The sequence below is a fragment of the Phyllosticta citriasiana genome, assembly GCF_038021145.1.
Source record: "Phyllosticta citriasiana strain CBS 120426 chromosome Unknown IWZ02scaffold_9, whole genome shotgun sequence".
Taxonomy (NCBI): Eukaryota; Fungi; Ascomycota; class Dothideomycetes; order Botryosphaeriales; family Phyllostictaceae; genus Phyllosticta; species Phyllosticta citriasiana.
This window is the reverse complement of record NW_027117286.1, coordinates 510,414-534,681: the sequence shown is the minus strand read 5'-3', so window position 1 is coordinate 534,681 and position 24,268 is coordinate 510,414. Positions and strand designations below refer to the sequence as shown.

The 24,268-nt window shown below is 54.4% G+C and overlaps 7 protein-coding genes across 7 annotated transcripts; all 7 read right to left on the bottom strand.

Moving 5' to 3' along the window:
* Positions 1–906: 906 nt before the first annotated feature.
* On the bottom strand, positions 907–2,071 carry IWZ02DRAFT_311049 (uncharacterized protein). Its single transcript, XM_066764061.1, has one exon. The coding sequence runs from the start codon at positions 1,803–1,805 to the stop codon at positions 1,086–1,088; it is 720 nt and encodes a 239-aa protein (XP_066621145.1). The 5' UTR covers positions 1,806–2,071; the 3' UTR covers positions 907–1,085.
* A 4,957-nt stretch (positions 2,072–7,028) lies between these two features.
* IWZ02DRAFT_310951 (uncharacterized protein) lies at positions 7,029–11,199 on the bottom strand. The gene is made up of 5 exons (XM_066764060.1): positions 10,727–11,199; positions 10,523–10,673; positions 9,932–10,471; positions 9,248–9,885; positions 7,029–9,199 (listed from the first exon to the last, which is right to left on the bottom strand). The coding sequence occupies exons 1-5, from the start codon at positions 10,882–10,884 to the stop codon at positions 7,285–7,287; spliced, it is 3,402 nt and encodes a 1,133-aa protein (XP_066621144.1). The 5' UTR covers positions 10,885–11,199; the 3' UTR covers positions 7,029–7,284.
* On the bottom strand, positions 10,710–11,704 carry IWZ02DRAFT_310726 (uncharacterized protein). The gene has a single exon (XM_066764058.1). The coding sequence runs from the start codon at positions 11,611–11,613 to the stop codon at positions 10,906–10,908; it is 708 nt and encodes a 235-aa protein (XP_066621143.1). The 5' UTR covers positions 11,614–11,704; the 3' UTR covers positions 10,710–10,905.
* A 993-nt stretch (positions 11,705–12,697) lies between these two features.
* On the bottom strand, positions 12,698–15,550 carry IWZ02DRAFT_310723 (uncharacterized protein). The gene is made up of 2 exons (XM_066764057.1): positions 13,653–15,550; positions 12,698–13,606 (listed from the first exon to the last, which is right to left on the bottom strand). Exons 1-2 carry the CDS (start codon positions 15,379–15,381, stop codon positions 12,711–12,713), a joined length of 2,625 nt encoding a protein of 874 aa, XP_066621142.1. The 5' UTR covers positions 15,382–15,550; the 3' UTR covers positions 12,698–12,710.
* Positions 15,551–17,233: 1,683 nt separating this feature from the next.
* Positions 17,234–18,282, bottom strand: IWZ02DRAFT_491926 (uncharacterized protein; the record flags this gene model as incomplete). Its single annotated transcript, XM_066769799.1, has 6 exons — positions 17,234–17,329; positions 17,387–17,701; positions 17,754–17,774; positions 17,835–18,011; positions 18,086–18,115; positions 18,235–18,282. The coding sequence occupies 6 exons, from the start codon at positions 18,280–18,282 to the stop codon at positions 17,234–17,236; spliced, it is 687 nt and encodes a 228-aa protein (XP_066621141.1).
* Positions 18,283–21,276: 2,994 nt separating this feature from the next.
* On the bottom strand, positions 21,277–23,046 carry IWZ02DRAFT_310920 (uncharacterized protein). Its single transcript, XM_066764059.1, has 2 exons — positions 22,835–23,046; positions 21,277–22,767 (listed from the first exon to the last, which is right to left on the bottom strand). Coding segments are annotated over exons 1-2 (1,350 nt in total). The 5' UTR covers positions 22,836–23,046; the 3' UTR covers positions 21,277–21,418.
* A 212-nt stretch (positions 23,047–23,258) lies between these two features.
* Positions 23,259–24,147, bottom strand: IWZ02DRAFT_470521 (membrin; the record flags this gene model as incomplete). Its single annotated transcript, XM_066768803.1, has 4 exons — positions 23,259–23,699; positions 23,762–23,943; positions 23,999–24,095; positions 24,145–24,147. 4 exons carry the CDS (start codon positions 24,145–24,147, stop codon positions 23,259–23,261), a joined length of 723 nt encoding a protein of 240 aa, XP_066621139.1.
* Between the last annotated feature and the right edge of the window lie 121 nt (positions 24,148–24,268).

Genomic DNA, 24,268 nt, shown 5'->3' with positions numbered 1-24,268 from the left:
GCTCACATTGGTACTCTCCGCCGTCTTTCTGGCCACATAAATGCGCCACCGACGCGGGCACCCATTTCCGGGTCTGAGATTGACCATGACCCTTTCAAAAGCAGAACTTCAATCGTTCTTCCTCGAAAGAAAAGGAGAACGAAGATCTTGACCTCTTTGTCAGAATGCTTGAGCATGAGAGTAACCTGCGCGTCTATGAGCGCAAATGGCTCAGCGCGAAAAAAAGCTGTCCCACAGGAGGACCAAGACTACGCCGAGTGGGTAGATCACGGCGACATGGCCTGAATCAGATTTCGGAGCTGTAAAATGGACCTTTGAGGTGGTTTCAAACGGAGGGCTTTTTGTACTACACTCTGCTTTCAGGGTCGGCGAGGTGGTTTCAGTTGAGAATTCTTTTCTTTCTATATCTTCCTCTACAAGGCCTATCCATTTGCCTTTTAGTAACCAATCCTTTTTCATCGACGAAGCGAAAAATGAAGATCTCACCCTTTTTCTCAAGCTTGTTTAGCACTAAAAGTGATTTCAGCGGCCCTTAACGCCATGGCAACACTCAGGGAGCATTAATAACGCCATACAGACGCTGACAGGGAGCATTCCAGCTCCAGAGCATAGCTTTGTAGGAGCGATTAAACTTTTCAGAGGGATGAACACCGGGAGCATTCAAGCGCTAACACATGCCACATTCTTTACCCTTCATCGCCACTCACCTAACCGCGGTGGCTGGTAGCTCATCGAACGCACTGCCGTCCCAGATCCTGTTTCGATTAGCCTGTTTGTGACTTTTCAAGGAAAATGAATGGGACAAGCGTTAGGCATGATGACGAGAGAAGTATTAACGCGGATAAGTACTCCATTATTCCCTCTGAAAGACCACCTGCTCTTCCCAATCTCCAAACACCTTGTCCCTTGATTCCACCGTATCCAGCCACCGTAAAGTGAGTGTGCGAATTGTGGGTTTCGACAGCTTCTTAGTCGAGAGCAGGTCTCTTCTTGCTTCTTTGGTGTTTATTTGTGGAGCGCCTTTCTTACTCTCTCGGCGGCCGCCGCTTGTGCCTCTGCGTCTTCTTTTTCCTTTTCTCTTCGCTTTAGGTTTTCTTGCATGTCAGTTGCGCTCTACAATCCTCCTCTTTTCTGCACTGAAGTGGGAAATCGTCCTGTGCTAGTCGCTTGTAGGTCGGATTGCTTGCAGGTTTTGGATCTGTGTGGCTTGTGGAGTCACTGGCTTTCGTGATTTGAAGGCGACTAAAACATGGGTTACAGCTCATCGAGTACATGGATTGCGACTTTTGATGCCAAATGGTCGTAGTAAAGCTGTCATCAGTGTCAATCCATTCTGGGATACGATGATGCCAATGCAGAAGACTTGTCTTGGGAGAAATACAGATTTCTGAAGTCTGATGGCGTTGAAGTACCCATTTGTTCATGGAATCACGAGTTGGAACGTCTGCGTCTGAGGATTCTGTTCGCCAAATCTCGACGACTGCGCATGTGATGGAAGGCGAACGTGAATCCCACTGGTGGGGCAGTGTGAGGTAGGTCGCGTGGGCTGCGACGTGCCTGCTCACTCTGACCGTGACTTCCTCCACTGGTGGTGTCGCGCTGGCACACTCAAGCAACCTCCGCCCAGATTCTCCACACAATACCCCAAAACCATCTTTCTCCTCTCTTCTTGGGCAAGCTTTTCTCAGCACCGCACAACCCCTCTCTCGCCTCCTCCGATCTTTCATCGTCGTCCTCGTCATTGCAATCATGCCAGGAGCTGGAGCCAAAGCCCGCAGACCCTCACGCCGTGCTCGTGTCCGCATCAGCAGGGAGAGGAACCCGGGTGAGCCTGAGAAATGGGTACGTCGAAAAATTTGACAGTCTGGATCTTGGAGGCGGTAATGTACTCATGTCTTTGCGATAGCTCAAGCCAAAGCGACACACCCCTCGTGCTCCCCGGAAAAGACGTCAGGCTAGGAGGGAGAAGGAGTGAGTATTTTCTCGATTCTTGGACTTTTTGCCTCTTCAATATCTTCTTTTGGTCTTTCGCTTGGCATTTTGACTCGTCCGACAAGCCGCATCGGTTGATTGACGTGCTGATAATGCGACTCTAGAGCTGCTGCCGCTGCCGCCGACGATACCTCAGTCGCTGCTCAGATGTACATCGAGCCCACGAATGCTGAAACGGATAATGATAGTGAGGAGCTTGAAGGGGAAGACGAGTCCGATGAGGGCGATGACCAGGAGGAGAAGCGCGAATATGGGTGTGACAGCGAGGAATACATCCGTGTTCCTGTTGGTATCGTCAAAGATCGAGGCAAGTTTCCCCTCATTCCGAGAATTCAGTGGAAAAGCTGACAAATCATTTCTCTTATTTCAGTCACGGCTATTCGATACCATCTCCAAGACTTGCTCTTGGGTTTGCCTAGCAGCAGAAAAGTCGCTCTTGAATTTTCGGCACGATTTTCTGAGCTAGAAGCGTACGACCTCAAGGCGGATGTCATCAAAGACACCAAGATCGATAGCACTCTCAGGGCAATATCAAGCCGAGCGGCGGTCCCTGCGGAGTTGAAAGAGCGGTCTAGCGCAATCCTCAGGAAATGGGAGGCTGCTTCTGCAAGGTTGTGATCGACGTTGTCGCAAAATATGGCACAAATGGATGGTGACGTGGTTCTTGCTATTCCAGGAGGTCAATTGTACTGAAATTAAGGTTTTGAATGTTTGGAGAGCAGTCTGCTGTCCTGTCTAAACTATGCCCTCAATCAGCCCAAAAACGGGGCGGCGAACGGCGCTGTGCTCACCCGGAACTTCGACAGTCGTCATGCCGGACGAGGCCTGGTCCTTCAGGCGCTTTTGGCTCCTGTGGAGCGCAGTCTGCCGCACTTCCTCTTCTAGGATTTCCGACCACGTGGAAGCCACTTCTTCATCCTCAGTGTCTTTCATCGCTTCTTCCAAGCTTTTCTGCATCCGCATGTTCTTCTCTACAGCATCGTACATGAGAGCTGTCTCAAATCCATAATTGACGGGAAGCCGCTCGATGCGTTCAACAGTGACGCCGCTGCCGGGTCCCCCAAGGCGCACGCACTGCTCCCACATTGCACGCTCGTCGTCCTTCAGCTCACTGGCAAGTTCATCGACGATCTTCTGGCGCTCCTCCACAGAAGCCGTGCCGTAGTATCGTCCCGCCGGACTCTGAGGCTTGGATTGTCAGTACTTCTTGGTCTAGCTTGGTTGGTAGAGAACATTCAATGTGGACAGTCAGCTCCTATCATCCGCGATCTGATTTATGAAGCGTGTTCGGTCGGTTTCGCATCCGGTTGTTGCGCTTACTATTCGCTTAAGATTCGTCGCTCCGAAGCTAAATATAAGCATTGCATGGGCCCCTGTGAGACATTTGTCGACGAATGGCGGCCTCTCCAGCTTCTGCTTTTTGCCAAATCATCAGAGAGAGGCAAGACCAGCATAGTATATACCAGCGGCTTGTTGCACTCCTGCTGTTCTTGCGTGACCAGAGGCACAAATTCTATCGGTTATCAAGACATTTTTTCGTACTCAAGAGCCTCAGATCGGGCAGGGGTAGCGTGCAAGCTATGTCAATCACGCGACTGACCTAGTCGAAGCCTCGGCTCTGGAAATGCCCTCGAGACACAACACTCTCATGATTCCACCAAATCAAGCTGCAGCCGTTCTTCCAATCCAACGTTTCCGCTTTCGTCTTGGATGAGGTACTCAAGCGGTCTTGACGTTGACAGAAGTCGATTTTGCAGAACTTCTAGAAGGCGGCAAAGACCACATCATCCAATGAGACGTGATGCTTTGAACTGTTCCAAATAGTTTACAGCCGTGGTCCCGGGATTTTCTTGGTTTCGAAACTTAGCTTCATGATCCGCCGTCGTCTGTAGGGCTGCTATTTTCCGGAAAATCCAGACTCACAGAGCGCCAAGTAAGACTTTCAGCGCGGCAAGTCAGATGATGTTCCTTGCCCTCGTCACGGAGTTGGGTCCAGATGAGGAAATTTACGTACGTCGACGCGAGGCTATGTCCGCTTCTCATCCTCCATTTCATCATCAGCCAGTGATCAGGGCTCAGATTTTGGTCGTTAGTAGCTGCGAACCAACTATGCCACAGTTATTTTGCCACTGGTTCTGGGCTGTCTTGCTAAGTTGCGACATCAGTATGACCGCGTACGAAGTCATCTGTGCACGCAAATTAAAGCCCCTCAAGATTCCAGTCCCTCTGCGGATTTCATCAACAGAGGAATCGAGAGTCAACACAACAATCGAACGAAAACTCTACCAAAAACATCAGTCGTGGTGTTGCCCTGAATATCCTGGCCATTTCTCTTCCTGTGAGTACGTACCAGTCAGCATATCCGACAGTCTGGTTCAGTGTGGGTCACTTCCATGCCACGACATTGGGCTTACTGCTTGACAGTGACCATTGTCCTGGAAATATGGCACCCATCCCTCGCTCCCTCTCCACTGGCGATAGCATCAATGTTGTCGAATTGTTCGTATCCACTGTCGGCGTTGTCCTTTCCGTGGTTTTGACCGCTCCTTCATTGCGAGCTCAGCGTCGAGCGATTCGCCAAGGTACCGACTCCTTACACGCAACGTTTGAAGGTGTTGCTGACGACTGGTAATACTGAGGCAATTAACCCCACGAGCTGATCAATTGCCATGGTGTTGGGCGTCGAAACAATGAAGGGAATGATTCGCGCACCATCTCGGTTCTCTCGAGCACGATGCTGAGGTGCAGGCGCATATTTGAAGAGATATCGAGAGTTTTCTTAGGACTGGGACGCATCAAGGACCTAACTTGGGAGAGGAGCTTGGAAAAATGAAACGACGAAACGTAATCAACAACCCCATAGCACCAAGACTCGATTGTGCACTATTCATCGATCTTGTAAAATCACACAATATTGAATCCTGCTCCGCGGTTCCCAGCTCTTCCAATCGCACGCCGGATGCATATGAGAGTCGTCGTTACCGAATGGAAGAAGCTCCAGAACATTTTGATTCGGAATTTGGGCAGCGATCCAACTGGATAGCAATTGCGAGCATTCGGAGTCTTGCAGTGACCGGGGTAAGCTGGGATGAAAGTTGCCGACACGTTGAGTAGTATAGTTTGACCGGATCACCGCATCAGTGTGAGTAGTAAGAGCTCGGAATTTTCGATGAGGTCTGGCGGCTGTGGCACACAAGTTCGCATCGATGTAGGAGAAACGGGACGTCATATTGGTGCCCGTATCTTGTCGCTCCTCCCTGTGGGGATTTGCTGAAGTGATTTGGTGAATGTAAAAGGACAGGCTGCGGGGCTTCAAGCGCATATGACGGCGGGCTTTTCCCAAGAGCGGCATGGAAACCGAACTTTGCAAAGCCACTGGACCGACACCAGAGTAGACTCTCAGATTTCTGGTCCATCTTTATCCTTCCGGTGTTCTAAATCGCCGTTCGGTACGTAAGATTGAGATTTCTACATTGCTCTGGGCTCGGAGCCCAGAGCAGACGTCGCTACAGGGCGCCCTCATGTGGCATGACTGCGACCGGGCGGCATGATGGCTGCACGTCAAGTTTCTCCAGGGCGATTGAACCACGGTGGGCATTCTGACCTTGGTATTACCTGCGTTCAGAAGCCCAATTGGCAGGTCGAGACTTCCTGGAGGTCAAGGGCATCGTCTACGGGTAGCAAGACTATGCGCTGGTTCCGTTGGCGATGACGTTGTCGTGATGAGACTCAAAAAGAATCATCACAGGCTGTCTCATTGCTTCCAAAGGTTCCCAATAGGTCCAGTAGCAGTACATTTTGATACAAACGATGTTGAAAGTGGATTTCGAGAGACGAGAAGTCGACGTGAGCGAAGACATGCGGTTGAGGTGTGTAGTTAAAACTTCCTTGCCCGGCAGGGAAGCCAGGACTCCAGACGCGGGACGCTAAGGCATAAAGGGTAAGATGCCGCTCGGGCCGCCCGCCTGACGCACATGGCGCAGCGCGCACGGGCCTCTCAGGGTCCAGAATCTGAATTTTCAACACCAATATCCCTCGACGCACAACAACGCAAAACGACTGCCACAAGGGCAAAGAGATGATGCTGATGAGGACGAGTGAAAGAAGATCGACGAAGTCGGGGACGTTCCCTAGAAAACTTTCAGAAAGCGCGTGAGGATCAATCAGCGACTCTCGGTAGCGAAAACATCCAACTTCAAGACCACAAAATCGACATCAGCGCCGCTGTACGTTGGAGACACTCACAGTTCATGACACTTCGGTGAAATGGGACCAATGAGCCAATTAAACTCGTCGCACTTCTGCAACAGACAAACAGAGTCACATCGCTAACCCAATGCGCAGTAGAACAGCAAATCGATCCAACCAAAATTCCGATCAGAAAGCAGAAGAGCCCATTTTTTCACTCACCATGTAAAACTCAGTTGCAAAAGCCGCGGAATGTACGACTCCTTGACTACTCTCTGCATGTGAGCTAAAGCAACGGGGAACTCTAATCAAGAGACACACCCTCTTTTTCCACATCTCCCTCATTTTCCTTCTTTCCCCTGCTCCCTCGCACTTCTCACCAGGTCCTCGCGCAACGACCGACCGCACCGAGCCGCGAGGGGATCTAAGTCGACCGTTACTCGGTCCCCCATACCCCTTTCCACCTCGTCTCCTTCCTGTACCCGCTTGCCGCTGACGCGCTCCCCTGTCAACCAATCTCCCTTTCCAAGCCAACCCAAGTCGCCGAGAAAGACCCCGCCGCACATGCAATCGATAGGGCCGTCACCTCGCATTGGAAAGAAGACAGAGATCGCTCACGCCGTCCGCTGGAAAGAATTCATCCAGCAGGTACACGACACCGAACTGGGAAGCTGACTGTCAAGAAATCGTGGTTTCCTGCCATGCTGACGCGATTTGTTGGAAAAGCACGATTCACCTCGAATGGGATGGAATGGAGGTCTATTTGGACCGTGGACTCGGAATCGATCGAAAGATATGCGACGGCACTTTTAAATTTTCGCGGATTGCAGGAGTCGAATCACGCTATCTCCCGCCCCTCGTCTTTCATGAGATGCTTTAAGTGCCTTGGAAAGCGTGGCGAGGTGCAGAATACGCCGAAGGACGCAGAACGTGAAAGTGTTGGTTGGAGATATCAAAGTCCCTTCGGCCCGCTTCGACTCATCTATCTACAGACAAGAAAACTAAATCTTCCTCCATCTCACGCAATGCATCAGCCATACCGCAAACCAAACCAAACCACCTTTGAAAACGCCGAGCCACCCCCATTACATTCCGCAGCCAATCTCACCAATCCAATCTCGCACCACCACCACCACCACCACCACCACACCCAGCCTCCCCACCCGCCAAAATACTCCTCGCCTTCGCCTGCTCACCGAGACTATTCGGCAAATGGCTCTTTTCAAACGGTTTGCGCCCCTTGACGCCAACCTTCTCCTTACCCAGCAACTTGCGATCAAGGCCCTGAAACGGATCCGTCGACTCATCAGCGCGGACGCGCCAGCGCTCAGTTCCCAGCAGCGCGTCCAACTCCTCAACGGGCGGCAACTTGACGTAAACCCAGCCATCAGCGCGCTGCTCAACAGGAAAGGTAGCGATGTTGACGGCGTCGTCGTTGGCGCAGCGGCCGGCGTCGTCGCCGCCGAGTTCGTAATTGCGCTTGTGGTAAGGGCACGAGACCCAGAGTTTGTTAGTGGCAGCGTCGTCGCCGATGAGGCCGTCGGACAGCACGAAGGCGCGCTTGTGCGGGCACATTTGCTGCGTGCAGTAATAGCGGCCCTTGACTTTGAACAGGGCCAGCTGCGTGTCGCCGCGCTTGACGGCGTGCGAGTCGCCCGTGTCGACGTCGCGGAAGCGCTTCGCTTCTATCATCGGCTGCCATGCGAGGCTGCTCCACGCGTGTCCGCGGAAGTCGACCGTCGCGCTGTCTTTGGGCCAGCACGTTGGCCGCGTTTGGCCGCGCTCGATGACGGGCTCGACCGGCGGCGGCACCGTGTCGGACGTGTTGCCGAACTGCGCGAAGAGTTGGCGGCGCTCCGGGTTGCGCACGACTTCGGTCCACTCGCAGAAGTAGCTCGCGACGAGATCGGCCATTTGCTTTTCCAGGTCGGCGCAGATGCCCAGCTTGTCCTCGAGCACCACGTCGCGCAGGTACTTGATGCCGCCGGGCAGGTTCTCGATCCAGCGCGCCGTGCGCTGCAGCTTGTCGGCCGTGCGGATGTAGAAGCCGAGGTAGCGATCGAGAATGGGAATCACGTCGTCGGGCGGCACGTCCTTGGCCAGCAGCTCCGAGTGGCGCGGTTTGGCGCCGCCGTTGCCCCCGACGAAGATGTTGAACCCCTTTTCCGTCGCGATGAGCCCAAAGTCCTTGTTTTGTGCTTCGGCGCACTCGCGCACGCAGCCAGATACGCCGCCTTTGATCTTGTGTGGCCCGCGGATGCTCTTGTATCGCTCTTCCAACCGCACGGCCATGCCCACGCTGTCGCCTATGCCGAATCGACACCATGTCGTACCGACGCAGCTCTTCACCGTCCTCAGTGACTTGGCGTATGCGTGTCCACTCTCCATGCCGCCGTCAATGAGCTCCTCCCATATGCTGATGAGATCCTGCTTCTTGGCTCCAAACATGTCGATTCTCTGACCCCCCGTAATCTTGCAGTACAAGCCGTACTTTTTGGCCACCGTGCCAATGATAATCAACTTGTCCGCCGTAATCTCGCCGCCCGCCACACGGGGAACGACGGAAAAGGTGCCGTTGCGCTGAATGTTGGCGAGGAATTTGTCGTTGGTGTCCTGAAGTCCCCGACGGTCCTCGTCGATAATGTGCTTGTTGAACAGCGACGCCAATATCGATCCGACAGTGGGCTTGCATGCTTCGCATCCAACCGAGTTGGGGTCTTTTCCACACGTTCGCATGACATCGGCAAATGCAGTGAGCTTCTTGACGTAAATGATGTTGAAAAGGTCGGCGCGCGAGTATTCAAAGTGCGGACAAAGATGATTCTTGACTTCTTGGCCCATCGAGGACATGGTCTTGTTGAAAATGGTCTGCACAAGCGGCATACAGCCACCACAGCCCGTACCCGCCTTTGTGCACGACTTGACGTCGCCGATGCTCTTGCAAGTGCCATCTTTGACTGATTTGACAACGTCGCCTTTGAGGACGTTGTGGCAGGAACAGATTTGCGTGTCGTCGGCGCTGTAATCTGTTAGCTCCTCCAACGAAAAAACATGGTCAAAAACCTACAGATCGTCCGCATCGTCATCTCCCTTGTCGGCGCCTACTATCAACTCGCTCGGCGGTATCTCAAGAGACTTCTGGTTCTTGACCAAAGGGACCAATTTGACAAAGTCTTTGGTGTCGCCAATCATCATGCCGCCGAGAAGGTACTTGCCATCCAAAGTAAACAGGTACTTTTTGTACACTTGCTTGAACGGGTCTTTGTACGTCAGAGCTTTGACAGGAGGCGGCGCAGGACCATCAGTCAAATTCCTGACGCGCTCTTTAAAATCAATCACGCCCTCCTTTTTCCCGTCGCCACGCCTCGCGGGCAATTCCTTGGGACCGTCCCTATCAGCAAAAAAGTCGCCAAAGCTCGCCACCTCGACTCCGAGCAGTTTGAGCTTGGTCGACAGATCTGGACGCTTAAACTTGCGCACCGCGTGCGCTTTTGCTTGCGTTAGGTTGAATGCGAGAACGTCGGCCATCTCCACCCCCGGCGCTATCAGGCCAAAGGTTTGGTTTTCCCAGCTCGCGCACTCGCCAATAGCGTAAATGTCGGGTGTCGAGGTCTGCAAGTTGGGCGAGACGATTATTCCGCCGCCGCGATCTGCACATTTGATGCCGGCCTTGCGGGCGAGGTCGTCGCGGGCTCGGATGCCAATCTGCAAACGTCAGATGAGTCGTCCATGACGGCAGCGCAAGGCCTACCGCAAAGCAGATGCAAGAGCAGTCCATCTCATCGCCGTCCTCAAACTGCACGCCCTTTACTGCGTTGTTCGCGTCTGTCAAAATCTTGCCCACCCGCTTGCTGAGCAACACATCCAGTCCCAGCGCCCTGACTTGTTCGACGACCATGCCTCCTGCGTCTCCGTCCAGCTGCCTCGACAACACCCATCTGTTCCGCTCAATCAATTTTACCCGCGCAAAATCTTCCAGGTCCATCATGGCTTTTGCGGCTTCCAATCCCAGCAGACCGCCGCCCACCACGGCTCCAGTCGTTCCTTTTCGCGAGGCGGCGAATTCGATGAGGCGTTGCAGGTCGCCAATCGTGCGATACACAAAGACTCCGTTGGCATCGTGTCCAGGCGTATGGCGCGGCAACAACGCGTCAGATCCCGTTGCAAGCACGAGAATGTCGTACGGAACGACATTTCCCGAAGCCGTTTTGACGACTTTGTCGTCATGCAGAATGTCGGTTGCTCTGGTATTGAGATGGTAGCTGAGGGCGCCCTCGGGCATGCTCGAATACTGACCCCAGCGTCAGCAAAGCCGATCATGAACTGCTTCCAAACAACTCACCCACTCCCTCGGATTCAGATACAGATTCTCAATCTGGCGGTGCTGGAAATAACTCGTCAGGCCCACCCGGTTGTAGGCCAGATGCGGCTCTTCGCCGATGACGGTCACGTCGTACTCTCGCCGCTTGGCGTCGTACTTCAGGAGCTTTTCTCTAAGACAAAAGAATCAGTACTGACGCTGTGTGGCTCATTGGGGACTACCCACACAAAGGCAATTCCCACCATGCCCAAACCGACGACGACGACTCTTTTTCTACTCTTGCCGTTGACAATGCCATTTTGGATGCCATTTGGTTTGGCGACTTTCTCCACCGTCTCGGCCACGCCGTTTGCCGCGCCATTCATTTGCTCGCCGTTGCTCATTGCGAGCGGATGCAGGGTAAATCAACCCCCACTAGTTCGACAATAGTGGCGTGTAGAAAGCTGTAAGCAGCAGTTGTGCTCGGCCAGCGAGCTAGCTATGCGGCTATCGTGTGGAATTACAAGGCGGGGAGCGCAATGTGAGACCGCAAACAGCTGGAGTGCTTGGCAAATCACAGCTCGACAACACGAGCAGAGCGCGGCGATGCGAGCGACAAGTAGCCAGGGGGACAACGTCGCAGGGCAAACGCGTCGAAACAGAGAAGCAGAGGGAAAGCGATAGAGACGAGCACACCAAGCCGCCTTGAAAGGTAAGGAAAAAAAAAAAAAAAAAAAAACAGAGAGTAAGGTAATCAGTCGACGAGGCAAGGTGAGTGAGGTAGGTACAGGTAGGCAGGCGGAGCGGAGATGCAAGCGCCACCAAAGACGATACCAGACTAAGCCAACCGGAACGGCGCAAATGTCACATCCATGAGCAGATTCGCGAGCGAGCGGCCGGCCGCCCAAAGTGCTTCGAGGAAGCGAGGTCATGTAATCGCAATCAGTATCTGGTACTTTGCTGTGACTAGGTAGGTACCCGGGCTGGCCGCAACCGATGAACCGACCAGCCAACAGCGAGCTTTGCTGATTTCCCATGTTTGTCCTAGGAAACACGGACGCTGCTTTGCTTCCTTGGTCCAATGCCCTACGGTACTGCATCTCCGTCAGCACTCTTCTGCATCGACATGCCATGCGGTGGGTGTCTGCTTCTGCCGTCAACGGCCGCCGTTTGTCCGCACGATACGGTACAGATGAAGCATCTCCGCGCACGAGGGCGGAAAAGGATGGCGCAGGATGGGCGGACGGGTCGATGGCTGGCAGGACAAGATTTCCGCGGAGTTGCCGTGTCGTCAGTCGGTGGCGTCTGTGCGTTGGTTATCTATCCGCGCATCCAGGTTCCGGTTGCGTTGGGGCGGGACGAACGGGAGACGTGTGGCGCAGGTGGCGACGGCATGGCGGGTGTGGCACGCGTAGGGCGAGGAGGGAGGGAGCAAGGAAGGAGAGAGGAGGGAGAACGTGTTGTTTGTCCAAAAAGCACAACATCATCACATCCATCGCAACTGACCTTCCAGTCCTTCAGTCCCCCTGTCTGCCCACTCACTCCTTCCCTATCAGCCAACCACGCGGCAAACAAACCACACACATACACACACACATCTCCGCGCCCCTCTCCCAATCCTTCGCCCCCCCCCCCCCCCAAAAAACCGACATCTCCTCGGACACACGCAAATCGATTCTCGCGTCAATCATGAAAACGAATGAGTGAGCGATTGGAAGCCGCGATAGGCCCTGCTTGATCCCTGCGCCGCATCACCGCTGCAGCCGCACGCTTCCCTGCCGTCGATCATTGCGCGCCCGGAAGACTTCTCCGGGGAGTTTCTTGGGTGCTGTGCTGCCCGGGAAATGGGTGCTGGGTGTGCCGATTTGTCCGGTTGGCTTGGTTTAGTTTGGTCGAGGAGACCTGACTGGGAGGCAGGTTTGGTCGAGGGAGAGAAGATGGCATGTGCTGTGTTTTGCGTGATTGAAATCTGCTATGCTGAGAAGACGCGAAAGAGGTGTGATGTAGTCGTCAAGTTGCCGTTTGGTCTCGCTCTGTGCATTCAAAATCTTTCTTTCCCCTGCTCTAACCAACGCGTTCGTGTCCAAATGCGCAGACAAAGGACAAGGAGAAGCCAGCACAGTGGCTCCAAACGCCAAAACACCCTGCCGAAACACGACAGCCCGTCAATCTATCCCATAGCCTCGCCATGCAAAATGAAATAGCGCACACAAATCCAGTTCATCCCTTTTCAGAAAAACAACAAATCGTCATCGCTCCAGCCCAACTCCTTCAACGCCTTGTGCACGCTCTTCTCCATTGGCGCCGGCCCACAAATAAGACACATGGCATCCTCCCTAACAGCGGCATGCTGCTCCAACAACGGCTTGCCAACACGGCCCGTGACGCCGGTCCAGCCTTCTGGCGGCTGCGTCAGCAAATAGACCAGGTTACACTTTTGCGGGTTAGCTTGCGTAAACGCGTCGAGGTCATGTTTGCACAGAATGTCCTCGAGCAGGCGGTTGCCGTCGAGCACGGTGCATGTCGTCGGGTCGGCCGCGTCCTGCATGACGGCGCGCAGCACCTGGAAAATGGGCGTGATGCCGCTGCCGCCGCAGATCATGACGAGGTGCTTGACGCCGCGTGGCGTGCCATTGACGCTGCAGCGGCCGCTGCCCAGATACTCGAATTTGCCAATGGGTCCCTTGAAGTCGACAAAGTGGCCCAGTGGTAGTGAGTCCATGGCTAGCGTCATTTTGCCGCCGGGCTGTGTGGGACTGGCAAAGTAGATTTTGATCAGAATGTCGACAAAGCCGCGAGCCGTTGTTTGCGAGATGGGCGTGTAGCTGCGGATGATGGCTTCGCGCGTCACCGGGTCCCGTAGCCGCATCATCAGATGCTGTCCTGTTGGTAAGCCGAGCGCTTGCTCTTCGTGCTCCAGCTTGTACGTGTAGATGCGCGTGTCCCACGACACAGTCTTTTTGCTGTGAAGGAAGCCTTTGCGCCAGGACTTGGGGTCCAGAAAGACGGGCCGTGGTGAAGTGTCTTCTTTGGGCTCCGTTTCGCTCTCCGCCAGCATCTTTTTGGATGCTTCATCGAGAGATCCTATGTGGTAGTCGGGCATCATGGCTTTTGCCGTTTCCGAGTCTACAAGGTGTTAGAAAGCTAATGAAACTAGATGGACGTGACTTACGTATTGCCATGAATTCATCCGTGCTGTCCATGCCTGCCGCAGAAATGATGCTCTGCGCGCCGCCCGGATGCCCCTTCAGAAAGCCAGTACCATCATACACCTCCCCGTTGACCACAAACCACGGCGCCTCTTCCGTGTCGTGTTTCCTCAACTCATCCACAGAAATGACGCGGTCGACCCTGTCATTGGTCATCTTAATCTCTTGCACTTGCTCCACCGGCGCAACTTCCGTCTCTTGGCCGCCGAACTTCTCGCCCCAATACCCATTCGACAAGTCTCCGCCCTCCTTCTTGACCCTCTCCATCCAGCCCCCTGGAATCAGTGCCGGCTGTGTTGGGTGCTCAAACCTCAGGTAGTCGCCTTCCTTAGAAATGGCTACCCGATACCAAGGATTGTTCATCATGCCCAACACACTCCAATACATGTCTCTTGGCTGAACGTGCAGACTCTCGTCCATACTCCGCACCACAATGTCGTTTGCATCCTTGAGCTCTTCAATCAGAATATCAAGATCCCAAAAGCACCAGCAGAAGCACGTCTCGCGCCACTCCATGTCGACGGTCCCGCCGTACAGCTGTATCGGTCCCGCGTCGCGATATCGATCTTCGGCATAGTCAATGTGAGCCAACTTCCAACTCTTGCCCTTGTCTAGCGAGATTTCGACGCGTGTGATTCGCCTCCCTCCACCGCCATAAGCATACCCCTTGACGCGGTATTTTTGGGGCGCGCCCATCAGACAAAGCTGCTCCTCGTGCGCAGGATATGCAACAGCCGAGTTGGTGTTGAGGTCGTAAATGGCATACCGCTCGTCCTTCCACCACGACGGGTCATTGGCCGCCTCGTCCGGGCTCACCGTCGTCGGCAGCACACGATTGTCGTAAATGTGATACCAATTGTCGCTCGGCTCGGCCGTGATAATCAGCTTCTTTAACCACTTGACACTTCGACCGCCAATCTGCCCAGGAATCACCGCTCGTAAAGGCTTGCCGTGGTCGGGCGTCAGCGTCTCTCCATTCATCTTGTGTGCCAGCAAGATACCTCTGTTAGGGTCCATGGCCCAATTCAGCTTCACCGAGGTGCCGTAGTAGCCGTTTGGCAACTTGTCTGCGCCCTCCATGCAGACATATCTTGCGCCTCGCAGCGGCCTGGCGCGTCGTATGACGTCCATCATTGCCACGCCAGTAAAAAGAGCGGTCGACACGCCAGCCGGGCCCCAGGAAAAGCCCTTTGTCTTGCGAACGACGTTTTGCTCTTTCCGCCTGTTGCCCGCGCAGACGAGCGTAATGGGATACGTGACGTTGTCATAATCCGTGAGGAGCTCTTTCAAAGTAATGGTCAAGGGATTTTGGACCAGACCCTCGACGGTAAACTCCCAATCGGGAATGTCTTCATCGCTGACGAGCGGTACGGGACCATGGTTTCGAACGTAAAATAGCTCGGGACTAGTGAGGAATCCCTCGTTAAATAAAGCAGACAGCGGTGCTTCGACGTTGAAGGGGTGGACTCCAGTCAAACGGATTAACCTGGGGTCGCGGGGAACGTGTGCGTCAGGCGTCTTCTTGTCGACTTCAAGGACCTCTGTTGGCGCATTGGACGGTGGAGGTAGCGGAAAGTCGACTGGACCCGGAGAGTGATCGCCGTTGATTGTCTCGGGGGGAGTTGGCGGTAGCTGTCCCCCATAACTCCTCACAGGCAGTTTATTTTCCTCTTGCGGTTGCAGACCCATCATGTGGTGTAACGGTCGAGAAACTCAGGGTCCAAAAGGCTGCCAACCAAGGCAAGGGAAAAAGGGCAAAGAGGAGGGCGAGGACAAGCGCAGCAAGGCAGGAAAGGAGCACGATTTTGCCATTGTTTGTGGCCGTATGAAGGGCCGGAGAAGCAGTCGACGGGGACAGGGCAGCAGAGCACAGGCCGCGCGCCGGCACAGGTCGAAGGCGAATTTCAGTTTCGTCATCATCTTTGCTACAGGAACGATCCGGGGAAAGTGCAGAGCCGCGGAAGTGGGTTGTTCGAACAAAGGTAGGTTGGAGCCGGAGACAGGCGATCAGATCCTGGGGCACGCTAGCCATGCTGCGCGGGTCGTTATCTCGGGCTGTGCGGTCGCGGTCGAATGAGTCGCGAAGCCGTTATCTAGTTTTCAGCCAGGTGAGCTTTCTCCGGGCGATCAACCATCCCAAATGTCGCCGTTGTGGTGGTCGAAATGGAACCATCGGCACTTGTGCCATTGGTCGTCGACTGTCTGAGCGGCCGTGCTGGCGGCCTGGGAGCAGGATAGAACCATCGCTTAAGAGAATTCGAAACTCGGTCAATTGTCGCTGGAGTCATGCCAAGCTCTTGACGTTTTTGACGGCAGGCTTCCCTCGTCCGCCCTCACGTCAGAGTCAGCGGTCAGCAGCGCGTCCGTCTTGGGTAGCCGTGTTGTGGCCGAGTGGTGGTGGTGGTGGTGGTTGTGGTGGTGGTGGTGGTGGTGGTGGACCGTGGTACGGCGAGAATAGCGCGAGAGAGCGAGCAAAGCCAAACCGAGGCATTCCGTGAAGCGAGAGACGTGAAGATCTCCGCCGTCTGCAACATCCATCCATCCATCCATCCATCCATCCATCCGCACTCTTCTCGGCCAGAGCATTCGACACGTCGCCGACTCGACAGCCTCGTTCTCCCACAGCCGTCAGTGTCAACGCCACGCCACGCGCCGCGCGTACGCACACGGTGGGCTCGCACGGCGGCACACCCCTCTCTCCCTCCCTTTGCTCGCCCATTCCATCCCAATACCGACCCAAGACCTGCCAATCCAAGCGACTCCGCATTGCCAATATTTTGCGCGACGTTCGACGTTCAACTTAGCGGCCGGCCGCCCACACGACCACTGCGTCTTATTCTTGTCCTCGCCATTATTGCCAAGCCCGCTGCCCCGTCGCCGTTGCTGGAAACGGCCATCGTCGACCCTCCGCGCAAGGATCCGCCCTCGCGCGGAGCCATTTTGATGGCGTCACCCGCTTCTGGAAAGACGACCGACGTTGGTTCCGCTCGCCAGCAGTGCATGAGAGATTTTTGGGTTTTTGCGCACAGTGCCGTCGTCCGTCTTTCGAGAAGCAGCTCGTCTAGCAATCGATTCGGCATGCAGAGGGAAGCTTGATTTGCGACATGGGAGCCGTCCATACCACTCTTGGTTGGAGCCAGGGCAACCATCTCGTCACATGATCTGTGAACAATGACAAAATCAAGAAACATCTCCAATGCCAATGCAACAACTGTCTGGGATCCGGTCAGCGCAGAAAGAGACCAAGCGTCATGGCAATATGTAGGTTGAATCTCCGTTTCACGTTTGGAAAAGTCAAGTCTTGGAAAGCCCTGTGATTCCCTAGTGACGTCCCTTTTCCACATTCGATTGCCAAGGCAATCCGATTCCCCAATTCCCAGTTTCCATGTTCCAAGCGTTCAGCTTGACGTCTTTCCGTTCAATCCAGTAAATCAAGTCGCATCCCAATCATCAGAAGCTTTTGAACCTTGCTCCAACGCTCTGCCACCGCAAACGGTACCAGAAAAAGGACGGATCGCTCCAAGACACGGCGAGAAGCAATCATCTACTCGGGAGACTCGGTAGAGCCGGACTTGTCGCCGTCGGCGGTAGCGGCAGCAGCAGCCTGCATCTTCTGGTACTGCTTCTGGAGGATGCCAATCTACCACAAGCATTAGCAAGCCAGCAAACCGCAAAAGAAACAGGAAACCAAACTCACCGCGTACTTGGTCTCGACGCCCTGCTCCTGCATGCGCTGAGAGATGCGCTCCCACTTGGTCTTCTCAAAGTCCTCCTCGACCCAGACAATGGCCTCAGCGAGCTTGCGCTGCTCGTCCTCGGGCATGGTCATGATGTTGGCCTTGATGCGCGCGTAGCGGTTAGGCAGGGTCGACTTGGCAGTCACCTCGCCCGTCGCCTCGGTCCACATCTTGCCAATGTCTTTCCAGCCGTAGCCGGAGTCCTTCATCTGGATCATCTTGCGATCAACTGGGTCAAGCTCGTCGACGGTGGTACCAATAGCCTTGGGGGTGCTCTGCTTGCGCATTAGTCGTGGGTGAAAGGTAGTGAGAGCAGTGTTTACGTACGACGGCCTTCTTGGGTGGCTTCTTGATGGGTGACCGTTAGCTTAAGGTTTTCATCCATGATGTGGCAGATGCTGAACTTACCTTGCGCTGACGCGCACCAGGGTCCATGTCCGCACCCTCAGGCGTCAAGCGTCCCTTGGTGCGCTTAGCTGGAGTCGCGACGCTCTCGTCGACCTCAGGAGCGGGGCGCTTGGCAGAAGCGGTCAGGTCCTTAGAGTCTTTGCGATCAGGCTTGTTGATGGCCGTGAAGGAGGTATCCTAGACAACAGTGTTAGTACACCAGATCGTGGTGCGATCGAATGCTCCCAACGCGCACGCGCGTCAACACTTACCTCAACCTCTTCCTCCTTGATCTCCTGCTTCTGGATCATGTTGGCACGCATCTTCTCAAAGAGTAAGGCAATAGTGAAGGGGATGGAGATAGTAGAGGTGTAGAAAAAGGTGACGATGATGACCATCCACCAGACGCCGCTGTACTTACGATGGGCGGCGCGTCGGCCGGGGCAACCGAGCTCTTAGGAGACGACATGATGGCGTGAGAGAACAACGAAGAGCTGGAGACGCGACGGGAGAGGTTGCGAATCTCAAGAGAGAGGTGGTGGTGGAGAGAAGAAGCTTAAGTGTCGTAGAGGATGGAATATTAACAGCAGCGCACGGACGCACGGACCAATGGCAGTTCACTTCGCCAGGCCCTTTCACACACCCGTGACGCATATCCTGCCTTTGGAACTACTTCTATCTACTATGTTCAATCTCCAAGCAGAGAACCGAAGATACCCCATTGGGATCAGGGTGATCCCAAGCGTCAGCGTCATCGAATGCTCCTTGCGCCTGCACGCCACTGCCATTGAATGCTTTCTATCTACGTCAACAACCATGTTGGAATGCTCCTTGAGTTCATCGATCCGGGGTCTATGGAATCCCATCTACACCAACCGCACAGCGATTGCGATGCCTGAAAGAACAGCAAGTGGTGGAACTCTCAGGTCACTGGCACACCCGGGCCTTTCTCATCGCAGGACCAAATCCGGCCTTGCCGTTGCGACTTCTTTACTAGTTTCGCTGGGAGGATCCACCGCCACTGGAAAGGCTCATTGACTTCGTCGCTTGCAAACCCTCAACGCCATTTCCCATAACTTGGAGCTTGTTGGAGAACCAGAATGCGACAGACTTTGCGGGAAGACTCTCCCCGAGAGCAATCGTCGACGGTCCTCGAGTCTGCCAGATGGCGAGAGAAGCGTTTCAAGAGGACCGGGAAGTTCAAGTTGCTGCCTGCGGCAATGTCAACGGCGATGCTTTTGGGGCAAACGACATCTCCTGGCAGACAGGTGTTGGTCGATTTCGCGCCAAAAAGAGGCAAAAGACAGCCAGAACAGTGAATTTACGCGTTAAAATGTTTCCAGGCTCCAGAGCTCATCTCCACACTCCTCTTCCACGAATACAGCGGCCTTCAAACGGTATCCGACATCATCCTGTGAGCGGATGAGCAAAGGCAGCCACTGCAGAAAACCACTTTTCAACAATCCTATGAGCAAGACGAGCAGATAAGAAAAAAAAAAAAAAAACCAAAAAAACAGCAAGCATCAAGTGGAACTAAGCCATATTCCAGATCGCTACTTCGATCAGCATCAGAGCGCCAGTCTACCCCTTTTCCGTCGTTGACCAAGTGAGGAGATGCTCCAAACGGCCAAAACAACGCGTCAGAGTCCACGCATACACTCGACGGCATTTCAAAGTCATTGAATCTAGAGGCTTCGAGGGAACACAAGAAGCAGACGCAGATTTCAAGGCCATTAGTCTGGAGTCGCGCGCGGTAGACGTCAGTGACGCAGTCAGGAGGGCCACGCGCTGCAGTAATAGAGAAAGCGCCGAATCATAGACCCAGGACACTAAGCAGCCAGCACGCAAGAAGACACGTGGTAAACAGACGACAGCACTCGCGGCAACACGAAGCCTGAGATCAAACGGCTAGACCGACCGTGTTGCCGCGACCTTGTATGTAGGATGCCGCAACCACCCCCGCCAGCAAAACTACCACTTCCCACAAGTCCTAGACTCCTACACCCAACTAAAAAGCCACTAAATAACTCGCAAAAGCCAGCATGAACTTAAGCTGGAACCCAACTAGTGACGTTGTTGGGCCTGACCAATCACACATCCACATGTCTACGAGCGCAGAGGTGAGGGTCCGGAGAGCTTGCACCCCTTTTCATTGCCGCCACTTGTTGACATTTCCCATCTTTTTCCTGTTTGAGTCATTTTTGGTGCCCGCGGTCGAATCTGAGTGAGCATTCTCGTTTTCTGCTTTTGAGCATGTGTGGGAAATGTCACTGTTTTGAGTGTCCACTACCCATGGTTCTATGTACTCTTGCTGCGTCCCTTTGTCTTGCTTCTCGCCAACCACCCACACCACGAACAATCCAGCGTCGACGCTACCAGAGAGCGCGTTGGTGGCGCGGTTGATGGGTTGGTGTGAACCTTCTCCCCGAGCGGAGCCAGGTTTGATAGTGTCGCTCTCGAGCGGTGGACGCGGAGCGAAGTCGGACGCGGGAAGTGTTTTGATTTTGGTTCCAAGTTATGCGGGATTTTGGTGAGTGGAGAGGAGAGCCGGGAAGTACATGTAGAGAGATCTTGTTTTGGGTTGTCTTTGTGGCTTACGGTTTCAGTGGCCTTGGGATGATGAGTTGGACTCTTCTTCCGCTTCTGTGAGTGTGCAGTGCAGTGGCTCTTGATATGGATCTGGTTTTCGAGATGATGGGGGATGGATGGATGGATGTCTTTTGGCGCTTCGAAGCGTGATATGCGTTCCTACAAGCGCGACTCTCTTGAGCGCGGAACAGGCGTTGGATACTTGAGGCTTTGGCAGCGAAAGGACGGAATTTGATTTTCGAAGGCACAAAAAGATGGGAACGCGAAAAGATCGCTACAAGGTTCATCGGTGACGTATGAGGCTCAATCGCAGGTACCTATGTAGGTAATATCACCCAATGATACCGTGAAGCCGCAACAGAATCAACAAGACTGCTGCTTCTGCGCACCACGAGCTCAAGATCTGGTGTGTCGCACCGTCAAGTCCCCATCAACATGCCAGAATAAAGCGACAAGTCTGATCAACAGCAAACAAAAGCTCCTCAACCTCGTTTCCCCCGCCCCCACATCGGCTTCCTGCATCTCTCGTACTTTTGTCCAGCCACAAAGGCTTGCAGGCCAACAAGAAAACGTTCCTCCCCGCGTGGTCTCCGCCTCAGCTGCGCCGCAGTCAGCGCGCAGACAAGCCTTGCCCCATACCTTCGCATGCCTCTTTTGCAATCTCAAGAGAAACCGTTCGAGAGAAAGCCACCCGGCCGCTACAAAAGCTGCAGCGGGCGGCAGTGATGACATGGAAGCTTCCACGGCCAGACAACTGGTTGCGACGCGTCGTACAAAGACGACCCAAGACTGTCTCACATCATCGATTCGGCTGCAGCTTCAGAGCGTAGGTAGGTTGGTGGCCAGTCAGGCAGGTCAGCTGGGCGTCGTGTGGGACGGGTAAGGTAAGACGCCTTAGGCAGAAGCGTTGGCGGGACGGTGCGCGCGCTGCTGCTATCCGCGTCGACGAAGAGAAGAAACTTGGCGTTTGATGTCGCTGTTGATGGCGTCTGTGGCTCAGTCGACAACATGTTTTCTCACGTCGTCTCCAATCTCGTCATCCTGTTTCCTCGAGGCAGGGCTGATGTTTGCCCGCTGCGCTTCTCCTCCTTCATGCGTCGAGTCGGTTTGTTTGTCTTTCTGAACCCCTGACCGGCAGCTTGCAGTGTTCGAAACTGGAATTCTTGCTTCGACTCTGTCGTGTGCGACGCCGGACGGCAGACGATTTGTACGTGTAGACCGCTTCTCCAAGGCCTGTCCGCGTGCCGTCGTACGGCGCGGCTTGAAGGCTGCTCATAAGACTTGTGCCTTGCCCTCCCCCCAGGATCTGACTCCTTCCAAAGCTCTCGCCTTCTCTGCCCTCCAAAATGCCTCGATACCAAGTCGTGCCGCACCCCCACCATCACCACCACCATCGCGATGTAGTCGTGCGCTGCGGCAACCGGCGCGAGCTCGTAGACGCTCGCACGGTCCGCGCATACCTCCCCGACGCCTTCCTCAGCATCCGCCAAGATGAATACCTCGATTTGGACCAGTACATCACGGGGTGCCCGGGCATCGCAGCCGGCCTCATCACAACGACCAGCATGCTGCGCGTGTGCGAAGAGGTGCTCGACATCCTCGGCTACAACCCGGGCGACGGGCAAGAGGCACAGCTCGCCTTTTCGGACCAGCTGGCGCGCGCCGTAATCGAAGACCGGCGGCGCGGCGGCAGCCGCAGCACCACCCACGGCGAGAGCCGCTACCCCGAGTCCATCGCCATCTTCATGACGCTGGCCGACATGTCGCGCGAATTCGGCTCGCGCCGCCTCGCCAGCGTGTGCCACTCCTTCTTCGCCAGCCACGGCCACCGCATTGTCCAGGCCGAGCGCTCCCGCGCCATCATCCTCTGGTCCTGGGCCATCCTCATGTCCAAAATGACCGAGGCCGAGCAGATTGAGTGTCTGCGCGAGATAGCGCGCGTGCGCCCCGACATGGCCCTCAGCAGCCGCTACGACGACTATCTTTCCATCCCTGGCATGAAGGAGGTCAAGACGTCCTTTTTGCGCATCGTCCAGTACGAAAACGGCCACGCGATTGAGGGCCGCCATCGTGATGATGGCATGGTGCTGGTCGACAAGAGAGAGCGCCGTCTTGGGCACAGAAGACGTCCGACAGAAGTGACGATCCAACGGCGTGCTCGCGTCCTGGATTCTTGGCCGGCCGAGCGCAAGCACCACCATCTTGTCGTCCGAGATGACGGTTTTTCGCGTGCTCTGCGTGACGTCAATGCAGAGCAGCGCCAGTTGAGACATGACATGCGCCATGTAAGGCACGACTTGGAGAACATCAACTACAAGGTCGACAGACTGGGGTGGGATGATGCCCACCGGAGAGACTGGGAGCACTACTATGCTGATGCATGGCCGGACATGGACGAGTACGAGTGGTTCGAGGAATCCTGGGATGACTACTACTGATTTCCTGCTGTTTTTCTCGTTAGCCTCTTGGTTCAACTTTCCATTTCTTTGTTATTATGCTCCCTGCATGGTCGTGAGATGACCCTGCCGAAAGACTTACAATTCGGTCCTGTTGCCCTTTAGATAATTCACCTCAACAGCTTAGGCTAAAAGCGCCGTTAGCTCACCGCAATTTCTCCAAGAGTTCCTAGCATACAATCCTTTGTGAGCCAATCAGCAGAAAACGAGATTCGGAAAAGTAAATTTGACGAAAATCCTGTTCAAACTTGACATGACAACTCCTGACTCCGGGTATGATCGGTTCTCCTCAGTAACAACCCCTTTTCCAGCAAAAGTCCTAGCCAAACGCCGCGCTAAAGATGATGACTTGCCCAAGCTATCGAGACACAGGGATACATCTTGTTCCCTGGGTTCCTACTCACTTCAAAAAGTGCAGCACCAGCCAGCAGAACAGGAAGAAGATGACGACTCCTCCCCAGAATATCCACTTGTCTTGCCTCGCTCTTCTCTCGACCATTCTGATTGTGTCACCACTGATGCCCAGCGTATTTGCGACGCTGTAGAGTTTCCTCTGCGTTCCCTTGAGAACGTCGCGCTGGTCCCCTAAATCTGCCAGAACGGCGCGGCCGCGTTCCAGAAACTCGTCAAGTTGAGCATTTGCATGTGAAGCAAAAGACTGTTCGCGAAAGGCGTGCGCTTCGCGAGTGTAATCCGAAGGGCCGGCTCCAAGAGAAGATGGACCTGCCGCAGGGGCCCATGGGGAATGCTGGGCGTTGGAGGTCGAGGCATAGGGGTTCTCGGGCGTGTGTGCGTGATGCGGTCGACGGCCAAGCAGCTCCGTGCGTGTCTGGACTGATTGCTACAAAGAAAGACAAATTAGCCAACTGGAGGCGCAATTTTGACCTGAAAGACACAACTAACCTTCTCGTCGCTTTCCTTCTTCAGCTTGCCAAACTGGTCTTTGTACTCGGAAAGTTCGTTGCGAAAGTTCTTGATGCGCTCGTATGCCTTTTCTTGCTTCTCGGGAACCATCTCCTGTTTCGCCAGTCGGTTATAATCGTCTATCGTGCGACTGAAAGACGTGAGGGATGCATTGATCTGCCCTTTGGGTATGTTAGCCTCGGGATGACCATGCGGTCGGAAGAGATATGGGCGTACCAAGAAGCGCAGGCGACAAGGTACTGCTGTCGGCAAAGGCATCGAGATCTTTGCGTATCGACGTGGATTGTCGCAGGGCGGAGTTGAAAAGGGAATTCTGGGAAAGTGTCAGAGGACGGCGGAAGCTATGAGGGTTTGATAAATACCATGACGCGTATTCTGCAGATTCGACGAACAAGAAAGTAGAATAGGGCGACTGCGCGGAATGTCGAGAGTTTGATTGATATCTGTTGTTGATGATCTGGCAGAGATGCAGCTGCTGGATTGGTC

What these genes read in the sequence shown, in the direction of transcription:
- IWZ02DRAFT_311049 (XM_066764061.1), bottom strand. Translation starts at nt 1,805, where the DNA reads ATGCGGACACGAGCACGGCGTGAGGGTCTGCGGGCTTTGGCTCCAGCT.
- IWZ02DRAFT_310951 (XM_066764060.1), bottom strand. Translation starts at nt 10,884, where the DNA reads ATGAGCAACGGCGAGCAAATGAATGGCGCGGCAAACGGCGTGGCCGAG. An exon ending in ATGGTGGGAATTGCCTTTGT is followed by an intron (nt 10,674 to 10,726) that starts GTGGGTAGTCCC and finishes CTTTTGTCTTAG; the next exon opens with AGAAAAGCTCCTGAAGTACG. An exon ending in ATCTGAATCCGAGGGAGTGG is followed by an intron (nt 10,472 to 10,522) that starts GTGAGTTGTTTG and finishes CGCTGGGGTCAG; the next exon opens with TATTCGAGCATGCCCGAGGG.
- IWZ02DRAFT_310726 (XM_066764058.1), bottom strand. Translation starts at nt 11,613, where the DNA reads ATGGCATGTCGATGCAGAAGAGTGCTGACGGAGATGCAGTACCGTAGG.
- IWZ02DRAFT_310723 (XM_066764057.1), bottom strand. Translation starts at nt 15,381, where the DNA reads ATGATGGGTCTGCAACCGCAAGAGGAAAATAAACTGCCTGTGAGGAGT. An exon ending in GGATGAATTCATGGCAATAC is followed by an intron (nt 13,607 to 13,652) that starts GTAAGTCACGTC and finishes AACACCTTGTAG; the next exon opens with ACTCGGAAACGGCAAAAGCC.